Below are 14103 nucleotides of genomic sequence, written 5' to 3' on the forward strand. Positions count from 1 at the left end.
CATACTCTTAGGTTCTTTCGGTAAAGTTACGTAGGTAAAACATTAAAATTAATAAAAGTAAAATAAAATAAAAATCACGACGTTTCGGAGGCAACACAAGCTTCCGTCTTCAGGTGGAACCGTCACAGCCACGACAGCTGTATCAAGTAAATGAGAGATTGCAGGAGCGACCACTCCGTGTATATAATGGTTGGAGAGGGGGGGGGGGGGACTGGGCAAGTACAGCACACTTTTTATTCATATGGTAAGGTGAGGCTTAAGAGGGTGAGCCTTTGTTATGGAGAGGTACGGTTTGTGACTCAACCTGTGAAAACAACTGAACATGGTAAACCTGTAATAGTTGTCTGTCAAATAAGATTGGCCAAATAAGTGTAGTTAAATCTTTTTTGCATGGTTAATCACATCTTTCCAATGATTACTCAGTTTGTAACCATCATCACGGTTGAAATTATGTCTGTCTTTGTATATTTGTATGGCTTCGTGTACAAACCTTTGATGGTAGCCAGGAGGTTTGCAGAGAAACTTGGTCTCGGAAAAGACAATTTCATGAGAGCCCACCGAGTTGTAGCAATGATCGGCAACGGCCGAAGAATCAGTTCTGCCGTGTTTTAGATCTGACTTGTGCTCGCGGACACGATCAGAAACATGACGTTTCGTTTCTCCAATGTAGCAATCACCACAAATGCAACTCAATTTGTAGACTCCAGGATACTGTAAGTCAGGAACGACATCCTTCACAGATGGAATCAGATCATGGATTTTATGCACTGTACTGAATCGGACTTGGATCTTATGTTTGTTTAGGTTTTACCAAAGTCCCAGTACCGGACACCCTAACAATAATTGAGGACTTAGTCCAACATGGATTGAATTCTGATGTACCTGCGCTGGTTAGACATTGCCTCACCAACACCTATTTTACCTGGAATGGCACCTTCTATAAACAGAATGAGGGTACCCCTATGGGCTCCCCCTTGTCACCAGTTATAGCCAACATGTTCATGGAAAAGTTTGAATCAGACGCCTTTCAGACATCCACCCTGCGTCCTTCCCTGTGGAAGAGGTATGTGGATGACACTTTCGTCATCTGGCCACATGGCCTCCCAGCATTGAACCACTTCTTGGACCACATCAATTCTAGACACCATCCATCAGATTCACCATGGAAGTGGAGAAAGACGGTAAACTACCATTCTTGGATATTCTGTTTGAGAGGAGGCCTGACGGATCCTTGGGACATTCTGTCTACAGGAAAGCCACCCACACAGATTCCTACTTGAAACCGGATTCCCACCACCACCCATCTCAAAAGAATTATCTCATCAAAACGCTATACCACAGAGCCCATGGCATTTTTGACCAACACCACCTGGCCGGTGAATTAAGACATGTACATCGGCCCTCAGGATGAACGGATACTCTGACCGCACTATCCGCCAAGCTGTTTCTCCCACCACACAGAAACAGCCACATGAAACTCCGACCAAAACTATCACGTTAGCATACATAGCAGGCGTGACCAAAAAGATCTCCAAAATTCTAAACAAACATAAGATCCAAGTCCGATTCAGTACAGTGCATAAAATCCGTGATCTGATTCCATCTGTGAAGGATCTCGTTCCTGACTTACAGTATCCTGGAGTCTACAAATTGAGTTGCATTTGTGGTGATTGCTACATTGGAGAAACGAAACGTCATGTTTCTGATCGTGTCCGCGAGCACAAGTCAGATCTAAAACACGGCAGAACTGATTCTTCGGCCGTTGCCGATCATTGCTACAACTCGGTGGGCTCTCATGAAATTGTCTTTTCCGAGACCAAGGTTCTCTGCAAACCTCCTGGCTACCATCAAAGGTTTGTACACGAAGCCATACAAATATACAAAGACAGACATAATTTCAACCGTGATGATGGTTACAAACTGAGTAATCATTGGAAAGATGTGATTAACCATGCAAAAAAGATTTAACTACACTTATTTGGCCAATCTTATTTGACAGACAACTATTACAGGTTTACCATGTTCAGTTGTTTTCACAGGTTGAGTCACAAACCGTACCTCTCCATAACAAAGGCTCACCCTCTTAAGCCTCACCTTACCATATGAATAAAAAGTGTGCTGTACTTGCCCAGTCCCCCCCCCTCTCCAACCATTATATAAACGGAGTGGTAGCTCCTGTAATCTCTCATTTACTTGATACAGCTGTCGTGGCTGTGACGGTTCCACCTGAAGACGGAAGCTTGTGTTGCCTCCGAAACGTCGTGATTTTTATTTTATTTTACTTTCATTAATTTTAATGTTTTACCTACGTGACTTTACCGAAATAACCTAAGAGTACAAGATGACATGTAAGGTGATTTGAATTGCTGAGGCATTTAAGCGCCATGTCCATGCCAAGTCAAATAATTTTTAAGTAGAAAAAGAGTCTGTCGAGTTGTTTTTCACAAATATTCTCTGAAAATAAATAACGTTTTTCTATCTTTTTTAATTGAAACGCCTTCCTGTTTAATATGCATGAATATTCCGTCAAGAAATAAAGGCACGTTTACTTTCGTATTTATCCAGGACACCCACACGGAGTCGTGGGACTACTTTTTTTTCTAGAGGGTCCCGCTTTGTTGGGTTTTTGTTTCAAGATGTTTTTGGCCAATGAATGAGTTGTTTATTATACACGTGTGAGGAAACCGGAGCGCCTGGAGAAAACTCAATCGCGCGAAGCAGCAAACACTCTACTCCCGTACAGATGGAAACAGGATGCTGTACCACCTTCTCATGGCGAGCCCAGAGCATGGCGCCACCTCGACGGCCACGGGAAGAAGGGAGTTTCACAACACCATCTGTGTGCGGTGATCCATCAACCCTCGCTGCTGCCTCCACAGCACCGGATTACGGGCAGCCACGTGCAGCGTCGTAGCCACCGTCGTCTGGCACGTGGAAGCACCGTGGCAGCAGCAGAACCCCCAACGTTCCAGGGGTGCCCTCTTCACCGTGCCCCCTCTTTGAAGGTGCTCACCTCGCCCCCCGCCCCACCGTGCCGCGTCGTGTAGCCCCAAATTTGTCGTCATGAGCCATCGACCTGAGTCGTCTGCCGCGTGAATACGCGTCCTGTTATTGGCACCGCACAGATGATGTTCTGAAACTCCCTTCCAGGTGGGTGTCCAGGAGGTGCCATACCCTGGGCTCGTCCGGGAGAAGGCGGTACTGCAAGTGGAATGATTGCCATCTAGTTTAATCTGTACGGAGATTAAGCGTTGCCCCCTCGCCCGCGTGGGTTTTCTCCGGGTGCTCCGAATTCCTGCCACGTGTATAATAAACAACTCACTAATCGGCTAAAGACACCTTCAAATAAAAACCCATGACAGCGGGACCCTCCACGAAATAAAAAAAAGTCCCGCGACTCGGTGTGGGGGGTTGTCTTGGATAAATACTCAAGTAAACGTGCCTCGGTTTTTGAAACGGAATTATTCACGCATATTAAATAGGAAGGTGTTTAAACAAAAAAAGGAGAGAGAATAAGTGACCCCGTACACTCTTCGAGGGCCTCGCGTTTTAAGCCTGAGAGCTCACGCGGCACAGGAAATAGGTGCCCTTTGTGGTGCATTTAGATGATCCATTAGACCAAAATAGATTCCACAGATTCACATCGCTCTGCATTATGCAGATTCAGACTGCTCTACGCCAGATTGCATGACACTACGGCAAATGCGGATTGGAAGCGATCACAACCACCATGGATTCGTTGTCACCACTGTGGTTGCATATCACCTCCTACCCAGCCACTAACCCCGCAGGTCTGACGCTGTCCTCGCACCCACGCTCCGGTCATCCTCCAAGCAGCAGCGGCTTTCGGCTCGCCGTCGAACAAAGGCGGTGGCCACAGCATCGCACGCTTTCAGACGCGCGCTTCTGCGGCCGTCGGCAAAGCATTTCCTACCGATATGAGGAAGCCACTGGGGCTGTGCACTTTTAAATCATCTAGATGGACAAACTAATTTCTTTCCAACTGCTTTTTGTCTTCAGTTTGTTGTCATTCCTCAGATTTAGACCTTGCATATTTGACAGAAATCTATGACAGTCGCCTACCAGCGATACTCGCGTAGACACTCACCTTCGTAATGCAGCTTAAAGCCTTGTCCACTGATGGCGAAGTCACTCGTGAGCCGGAGAGACAGCATGTTGGTGGAGCTGCTGATTGGTGCTGGCATCTGAAACCCTGTCAACCTGCAAGAGAGGGAGACCCACTTAGAGCACGCAAGCAGAGCAAACACCGCCTCTCTCCCCTACTCATGGAACAACACTATAAAGGGTCAAGGCGCAGCCCTGCAACATCTAGCTCACGCTACTGCTGGCAGAGGGGTCTCCACTACAAGGAGCTCGAGAGAGCCACGCTAAAAGATGTTTGACCTGCTCTTCCATGCTGGGCAGATGTCGTTGAAGAGGTGGAAGTGCCCACACTTTGCCCCACCACTCGCGACGTGCTGATTGGATGTGGTATACCCATTTATGCTCGCGAGTGGACGGAGGGGTGCGATTCAAGAAACATCTGTTGAATAGTTAATGGGACACAAACTCTGTGATCCTCTTCATATGGTAACATGCATGCACCTGTAAACAACATCATCAATATCGTGGCAAAGTGGTGTGGAGACGTATACCTCCGATGAGCACGTTTGGCTACGTACGCCGTGAAAGAAGTTCAGCACACATACGTACACACGGATAGGGGGACTGAGACCCAGGCGATGCTCTGCGAGAGGTGACACAAAATGTGCTCCCATCACCAACCCACAACGGCCAGCACGGCTGAAGGATGGTCAAACAATTCGCGTGATTGACGTGCCTAAGCCATCGTCCCCCAGTTCCCAGCAGCTGTGGACACTCCAGTCAGAGATTTATTTTAGCATTCTCCGAGCAAAGCCCCAAAAACATCAAGCGGACATCAGCAAACAGCGCAATTTTACCAGGTAAGGCTTGACTCAGCTATGTAGCTCCTTTTTAAAGAAGCGAACCTGGCTATCTTAAATGATAGCTCGACGAAGCGGCTTATCATCACGTGAAAATGTATAGCAGCCAAATACTCTAAACACGTAACATCGGTTCTAAATGTGGAGGGACAAACCGGAGGAACCGTACAAAAATTCACGCGACCACGGAGAGAGAGAGAGCCATGCAACGTCCAAATGTACAGCAGGCAGCAGGGTTGGGATCGAACCCACCACGTCCCCGCATACCAGGCGAGGGCCATAACATCTCGCCTCCTTCCCACCCGCATGGCTGCCTGCCCTCTGCAGCTCCAACACGGCCGCATCAAACCCCACGTGGGAGGGCAGCGACGGGCAGGGGGCGGCCGTGCGTGCTGCTGCCCCCCCACCCCATTCCCCGCATGAGCCATGACATGAAAGTTGTATTTATAATGATCATGATTGTAGTTGAAAGAAAAGTTGATATGGAATTAGTAATGAACTGTGGCCGTGTTTATAATACTGAGGGACCTTTGAAGGATTGTTTGGCTAAGAATAATATGCGAAATATAATGCACAATTACACCACACAATGGCTAACTGCAAGAGAGTGTTCAACAAAGTGAAACAGACATCCACGTGAAATTATGCCATCACCCGCAATTGATAACGGAGACATTAGCCTAATCAGAAATGTCTATTTTGCTTGAAAAACTGGTGTCAGAATTAGGGGTGAACTTTATAAAATGTAATCAAAATGTATTCAAAGGGCTGCATTCCAACGTTTGTAGAAATAGCTCAAACACACTTTGGGCACAATCAACAAAGTGTTTTTGACCATAATTTCATCCATCTTTTAGCCAACCGACGGCACCCGTTGCCGCCCAAACTCAACTCACAACGGGCCATTGTTGGCACTGCTAAAATTGCACTTCTCATGCAAGCCACGTCCCGCGCGGCGGAACGTGTGGACGGTGGTCGTGGATAGGTCGCAGTTAGGGAAGAGTGCCCCCACCACCGCCAGTCGTGGGCAGACTTTCAATCGATCGCACTTTCACCATTCGTGCCAGAATCTCCTGCGTCCTGCACCTTGGGCCCGCGCGGGGCTCCTGAAGCGATTGCCGAGTGGAGCGGCGGCGACCCACTCGGCCTTCTTCACGTCATCAACTGACACGAGCGGTCCGCACGGGCACGCTGGAGAGTGGGGTGGGGGGGGGAGTCTAACCATGCCAGAATTGGCACCAGTAGCACGCAGTTACGATTTTGGTGGTGATTATGATGGTGATAATTGTGATAAACATATGAATGGTAATGATGGGAAAGATGATGATGATTAGAAATGTTCCGCTGGTAAGTAGATAATCACTATCACCCTCATCATCCGTGGTAAGTTTTGTGTGAAATGATGACAGAGACCCATTCCTCCCTCCAATTAGCACAGCTGGCTATGTGCAGTGCGAAAGAAGGTCAACATACATACATGCAAACTGGTGAAAAACGTTGCTTACAAATCGAGCCGAATCATTTTTTTAAAGAATTGTCAGGAATAAATGGAAAACATATTTGGATGATCTTCACGCAAACGCACTTTCCGGCTATTCCAATTTGAATTGCAGTCCACTGTGCCAGTGTGGGAGGTGTATTTTAATTGACATATCCTGTAGTAGGCCAGTCACAGAAAACAATCTTTATTCATGCTGGATAAATCCAATGAGCTATTAAGTTATTTTTCAGAGATGTCCAGTATCGGTGGATCAGAAATTTACAACAACAAAGGAAACAAAAGGATAGGAGTGCAAAGTATAGTAAAGGTAAGCAAATCACTAAAAATAAATACATAAAATGGATAAAGTATATAAGTTCACATTGTATAACCAATAAGCACGGTTGGCTACGTATGGTGCGAAAGAAGGTCAACATACGTACGTACAATTCTAAAGCTTGGGCAAGACAGCAAAACAACAACAAAAACAGTCCCAGACCACACCAAGGCAACACACAGCCCCTCAATAAAATTGCACATCAAAATTGAACTATCGGTACTGTACATGGGTAAGGATGAAAGTTACAAACCACATTTGCAAATGCAGTTGTATCCAGCACTAATCCTCTGCTTCAGAATATGTTCTGATACGAAGGATTGATGACGTGAAGGCGAGGAACCTCGGTTGTTCCAAAACGTTGCTGCTGCAATGGCAGACGCTTCGTCACCCATTTCTATTCTCGTTCTTGGGAGAGTTAAAATGCGATTATATGGACGTGTTAAGTTTTTTTCTTTCCAATTTGACAATGGCAATCTCCGAACGGGAGATGGATCGCTACGTTTTTTCCTCATGAGCTTCATAAAGGCACAGATATGGCAAGAAACACACACCTCAGTCTGTTTAACGTGGAGTGGGAGGGCTTTCGCCACCAATATTGTCCAGAAGAGGTTTTTGGGTTAGATCGCGTAAATATAAATGAGTCGTTAAACTTGCCGCCACCCGACGCAGTCAATTAGTAAGGTTTGTCACGTAAACACAACATTAGCATTAGCATGTTTTGTTCACATTGGCATGTTTTCTTTACGTGACAAACCTTACTGATTGGCTGTGATGGGTGGTGGGAAGGTTTAATAACACATTTATATTTACATGATCTAAGCCAAAAAAACATATCAGGCTACGGGGGGGGAGACATCTGGGCGATGAGCAGCAACTTACATAATTAAAATGCAGAAAATCTAAATGTGTAAGTAGTATTTTAGCTTGTGTGCACCGAGCAGGGACAACAATGTTCCTGCACCGCCAAAGAGTGAAATGTCACAAATGGTAAGAATCGCATATTCACCAGTAGCACGTGTCGTGTGCTTACAGCGTTTTTGTTCGTAAAATTAGAAGTTGACATTCAATAGACCAGGAATAAATGTCCCACTCTTAAACAATAACATGTTTTTTTTTACAGAAAAGCCCCATTAAGTAGAATACGACTGCAATACTTTACAAACTCCCGCTGTTACCGTTCACTGTTGTGGATAATTGCAAGTCGTTGACATGAGCATGTGTATTTCTGCCATTTTTAAATTAAATCCAAGCACACAACAACATGCCCCACGCTGAAGATGAAGTGAAGTGCTACGGCCACCAAGGTCACATCCGCGTATAATTGCTGTCGACTTACTACCGAGTGCAAAAAAAATATATAAAAAAAAACAATCGGCGTGATTTATATCCAATTGAAACTGTGACGAATTTTCCTGAAATACGTTTGTTTTAACGTCGCCAAAATTAAAAAAAAGTTCTCGTTGGCAAAATAAAAAAAGCTCGCCTGGTACGTGTCGATCGCGCTGTCGAGATGCGCGTTGCTCACGAAGTGAATGCTCGCTTTAAAGTATTTCCACACCAATTTTCTTTTAACAGACGCCGCAGGACACAACAATGCTGGCACAGCGAGTAGCAGGGTCCGCCCACGTTGTAATATGCAGACGTGAGAGACTTGACTCGGGAGGGCGGGGCAGTGCCGGATTAATGATCATATTCGCCAAAGTAGCTACACGTGCTACGGGCCCCGCACTTTCAAAGGCCCTGCGCTAAATGCTTTGAAGCTATCAATTCCGGTTAATTGATTCTGCACTTGCTCTATTACTATCGTACTGTACCGCCTTCAACTTCTATGAACGATTGGGTGTTTAAGGTTAGCGATTTGTCGTATTATCTGGCTGTATAGCGAATGAAAAAATACAATTACTTTGCTATGCAAGTTAAAAATGTGTTTTAATATATATTTTTAGGGCCCCGTTATAACATATGCTACAGGCCCCGCACTAGCTTAATGAGACACAATTCTTCAGGATCTCTCCCAAGGACATCGCTGCTACCTTCAATGTCCTTTACACGCGCAACTTTAAAAACATCTATGTATTCATCAGGAAGCCGCTGAAGCTATGACATTTTTACATCTAGATATGAAAACGAATTTCTTTCGAACCGCATTTTTGTTCTTTCGTTTATTGTCCCTTCCAACCTCCTACACCTCCGATTAGCACGGTTGGCTACGCACGCACGGTGTGCTAGAGTTTCAACGTCCACACAATACAAACTAGCCGTCGCTCACACTGGCTATAGGCCCTCCTCACGCAACCTTCGTTCGCATCTGTGGGGAACCCCCCCCCCTCCGCGCCCCATATGGATAGGCAAGAGGGCCCCCCTTGATGGCACGACTGGCGCACCCGAGGAATTGAGAAAAGGTTGGGGACCTCTCCTCGAAATCAGGAATCACGATTCCCTTTTGAGGCGACGTTTCAGACACACGCAGATCTAAGCTTTTATACATCTGAAGGAACTCGGAAAAGGTCTCTTCATTGATGACCCACAGGTAAGGCAACCGGTCATACAGCCGGTAACACACGCTTCAGCAACAACTCATTGCCCAGGGGTTTGATCCCAGATGGTGATTAATTTTATTGTGAGAGATGTCGGGGCTATTATTGTTTTTAGAAACATTGCTCCTCGCCGCAGAGAACTGTCGTGACACGACCGCCGAACTCCACGATGGCTGGCGCCAAACTGTGCAACGCGCCCTCCCGCATGGCCTTGTAGGAGCATTGGTACCAATAAAGTTATTTTATTCTAGTTTTTTCTTCTGGTTCCATTCCATGCCCTCTTCTTCCTCACATCTCTTCTTCTCTTTCCACTTTGCTCTTCTTTCCTGCCTTAGATCACGACCATATTATTCTCTACCCAATCGTCCATTCCGGGGGACTGGTGGTGATCCTTCGTATCCTGGTTATGTTTTTTTTGCGTGTTTACTTTGTTGATACAAATATATATATACAATTCAGACAGCCATCTGTAATCAAACTGGGTCCTTTAGTGGAGTGAGTTGATGGTCTAAGCCCAGTCACCAATGGCTGCACAAAGAAAACACTGCATTAATTTAGAATGAATCCCAGCTGTGAGAATAAAATAATGGTTTGAGTGTCACAAACAGCTGTCGGTAGGGATGTGCTGCTCTCTGCAATGTGAAACAGAGGTCACTTGAAGGGATCTGAGTAGTTATTTTATATACGAGGATATTTACTCTCTTCCATTGGCCATGCTCTAACACAGGGTCGCACTGCTTTGCCAGAGATCTGAACAGACACTTCATCGCAGGACTCAACACCGCAAGCGCAGCAAGAATACAATTAGGGGAAAATACAAAAAGAAATCGCATACCAAGAACACAATGATGAATTTTTATGAAAATGCAGAGGTTGACATTCAGTGTAATGCAAACTTCTGCCGCTTTGAAGTCTTGTTAAAGTGTCGTGCTGCCACATCACCGCGCACTATATCACTGACACCCAAACCTTGTGGAAAGTCCATTCAGTTAAAGCATTCGTGATGCAACTTAGTTTAACACGTAGTAGGCTTTCGCGACCAATATCATCCATAATAGAGGGTTTTTGGGTTAGATCGCGTAAATATATGTCTTTAAAACCAGCCACCACTCGACACAGCCCACTAGTAAGGGTTATTACATAAACAGAACGTGCCAATTCGTCACTATAATAATCAGAGCGCATCCAGGCGCTGTCCCTCGCGAGCGTCACAATTGCTGTCACGTGTCAATTCCGCCCCCCGCCCCCGAGGCTTACGTCGAGAGGTGAATGGCACGCGGTTATGAATATGAATGAGCCGACGTGATATCGACGTCTCGCGCTACCCCCCCCCCCCTCCCCACCGCTTGTGCAGAGATTGAGAATGCCAGACGCACAATTAATGAGCGGGGAACTTTGAATATACTAATTATTTTCACGCCCCATTAACACTGCCTTTTTGAGCTCCCATAGAAATGAACAGATTACTTAAGACTACGATTTCATAATTTGTTTTTATTATACTTATCAGTTTCAATGTTGTTCGAGCCGAGAAGAAGCAAGGTAGCTTTCATTTGAGATCAAGACTGCAGTGGGAGGCATTCTGGTTGTATCATTATCATTTATGAATCAGAAAAAAACACCCCTACCCTTAAATTACGCAAGTTAAAATAGTTGGATCCCTTTGACCTTAATTAAATTAGCTGTTCACATTATAGATACTACTCAAAGTATTTTGACAGTGTTACATCAAATGTCACCACCATCACCTTCACCCAAAGTGAGCTGCTACGAGATCGCAAGATCCTTGATGGTTTCCACACTCGGGCAAGTTCTTGGAATGCCATTCCAAGCCGATCAGAATGAAGGACCCACCCAAAAACTGCTGATGGCTCCATGCTCACGACGGCAGCCATTCCAGTTTTTGGTGACTCTGGGGGGGTTAAAGTTCGTTAAGGGACGAGAGATAAGCACAGGTGTTTCCCCAACGACTTCAAGTACGACCTCTCCAGACGTCTCTCATGTGTTTTCTGGTCGCGCTGCGTGTTCGTTGGCATGAGGTGTGATGGTTCACACCGACGCGAAGGAGTGAAGAAGGCTCCAGACCGCGGAGAGAAATGTGGGTCTGTACGTTGAACTTTGTGCGCACCGTACGTAGTCGACCGTGCGAATTGGAGCTGCAGGGGAAAGACAACCAACTAAACACAAAAAGCAGTTCTAAAGAAATGAGTTTTAGATCTGGATGATTTAAATGTGCAGGGCTCCAGTGGCTTCATAATATCGGAAGGAACGTTCCAGACGGCCGCAGAAGCGCATCTGAAAGCACGCGATGCGGTGACCATCTTCGTTCAATGGTTAGCCAACAGCTTCTGCGAGGATGACGGGAGTTTGTGTGATGGTCTATGTTCCTTGACGAGATCAGCAAGGTATCGTGGGTAATTTGTAGCAAACACTTTTTTTGTAACGAATGCGACGTCATAATGAATTCGTTCAGCAACCGGAAGCCAATTCAGCTCGGTGAGCAGTTCCCGTCACGACACGTGCCAAAAAAAGTTGTACACCCTGCAGCTTGGTAATGTCTTTTTTTGCCAGACGTCCCATAGAGTAGTTAGTTGAAATAATTGAGCCTTGTCGATATACTCTGCTACACGCAATGTCGGGCACAACGCTGCACAATAACACACGGCACACACCAAAAACACGTCGGAAAGCTACACGGCACAACCGCGTAAACCTACACCAGGGATGGGGAACGTCCGGCCCGCGGGCCGTATAAGGCCCGCGAAATCATTTAGTGTGGTCCTGCCAAGGCAACCGCAGGCGGGACTCAAAATTCAATAAATCTAGGAGCAAACCTGGAAAAGCAGTTGCGAGTAGCAACATCATGAATACCAGCTAACATCACACGCCTTAACAAAGAGAAGCAGTTCCAGCCATCACATTAGGGGCGAGTTAATTAAATGTTTGACCAAATATAACAGGCAAATTTTGAAGTTGATAATTTTGTATGGTCCGCGAATGATGTTATAAATATCGAAATAGGCCTTGGCAGAAAAAAGGTTCCCCACCCCTGACCTACACAGTCAGTTATCGTCCAAATGTTTGTCGGTGAGAGTCAGCGCTTCCAAGTAAGTTTACTGCAACATCACAATAGGGCCCAATGAGTTTAGCAGTAATGTGTTTTGTCACAGAGCATAATACAAAAAACAATTGCTCAAATATTATTATGATAAAAATGTCAGCGGGAGCTTTCATTGGCACGAAATTTGAAGCTCGATGAACAGTGCAAGAAGAATGGTTACAATACTGTTTTTTTTATTGCAAAGACCTATTCAAGATGTGTGGGAACTTTTAGAGGTTGTGAATCAAAACAGTTTGAAAATGTCTTTGAAATATAAAAATAACAAATCAATGGCAATTTCAAACACAAGAATAGAGGAGCCTTAAAAGTGGGAAAGTTTGAAACTGACTTTCAGTCAGCCGTTATTTATTTATTTGTTTGCTAGACGCTTGCCACCTTCATCCAACTCCCCAAATAAGGCGTATTTCGAAACTTTCTTCACGTAATTGTCAGTACAATACAGTGGTTTCATGTTCGTAATTATTTCCGTACATTTGTATCATTATTAACTCGTACTTGGTTTGTTCCATGTTGAAGCAACAACTTCCCACAAGTTGAAGGCCTTTGGAGCAAACACAAAACAATGCAATCCTCATTGCTTTCCCGAACTATGTTTTTGATCGCCCTATATACATAGATACAAAACCAGAGAGCCTCTCTGTAGCCTTATAGACTCTTGGTCAAATTGCTGTTCGTGGACACTTCAGTCACGGCAATCACCCACGTGGCGATGCTAAACCCATATGCCCGGCCACAACAAAAATTTATGCTAAGCTGGGCTGACCTCAGGGGGTGAAATTCAGGTCAAGTTGTTGTATCGGTCATCCCTGACATTCACGAACAAGAATTGATCCCAAATCATTTAGCTCCCAGAGCACAGAAAAGCCGCTACTGCACCACGGCCCCAGCGTAGTCACCCCGGGGTGCTTACGGAGGCCGGTGACTGATGAGGACCTTCTGTACGATCTGACTGCTTCCTATGGAGAACGGGGACCCGTGGCGTGTGACCGACCACACGGGATTACGGGTGCCGACATGTGCTCCACAACACATGGAAGCAGTGTGGATTTGCGCTTTCGGTTGTGCACACACACACACACGGAGACAAACTGGGGACAGTGGCTGTGTGTAACGCCACAACGCTGCAAGGGGAACAAGGCTTTCTATACACAGCGAATCCTTGTTAATTCGACACATATGGGTCTCTGGCCTTGCCGAATTATCGAATATTCCGAATTGTGTACAACGATGCTCCCCAGTGCCTCCTGCCCAAGTAAAAATGTTTTTCCGAATTTGTTTTCCAAACTCTTCACACACCGTACGCACTGACACACCTGAACCAGTTCTACCTAAAACTTTGGATTTGAATCGCAGACTGAGGGATTTCTACTTCAGTCCCCTTCCATTACTTCTCGATGTTGGTGTAGACGACTTGTCTGAGAGGGTTGGCTTGCACAGAGTGCACAAACAAGGTGAAGTCCAGAGCGACGGCTCTGCACGAACGCTCACGACACTCACCACCCTCACCACGCTCACCACTCTCACCACGCTCACCACTCTCACCACGCTCACCACACTCACCACGCTCACCACACTCACCACCCTCACCACGCTCACCACGCTCACCACGCTCACCACACTCACCACGCTCACCACGCTCACCACGCTCACCACACTCACCA

The 14103-nt window shown here is 45.9% G+C and overlaps 1 protein-coding gene across 4 annotated transcripts in view; it reads right to left on the minus strand.

The window, feature by feature from the left end:
• Nucleotides 1-14103, minus strand: part of LOC144944586 (CUB and sushi domain-containing protein 1-like) — a 785462-nt gene that overhangs the window by 485010 nt on the left and 286349 nt on the right. For all 4 annotated transcript variants that reach the window (XM_078872870.1, XM_078872887.1, XM_078872877.1 and 1 more), the window contains exon 3: nucleotides 4109-4221. In XM_078872870.1, the coding sequence (XP_078728996.1) occupies nucleotides 4109-4221 (113 nt within the window). The remainder of the gene's footprint in view (nucleotides 1-4108; nucleotides 4222-14103) is intronic.

This window comes from Lampetra fluviatilis, chromosome 2, assembly GCF_964198595.1.
Source record: "Lampetra fluviatilis chromosome 2, kcLamFluv1.1, whole genome shotgun sequence".
Lineage (NCBI taxonomy): Eukaryota > Metazoa > Chordata > Hyperoartia > Petromyzontiformes > Petromyzontidae > Lampetra > Lampetra fluviatilis.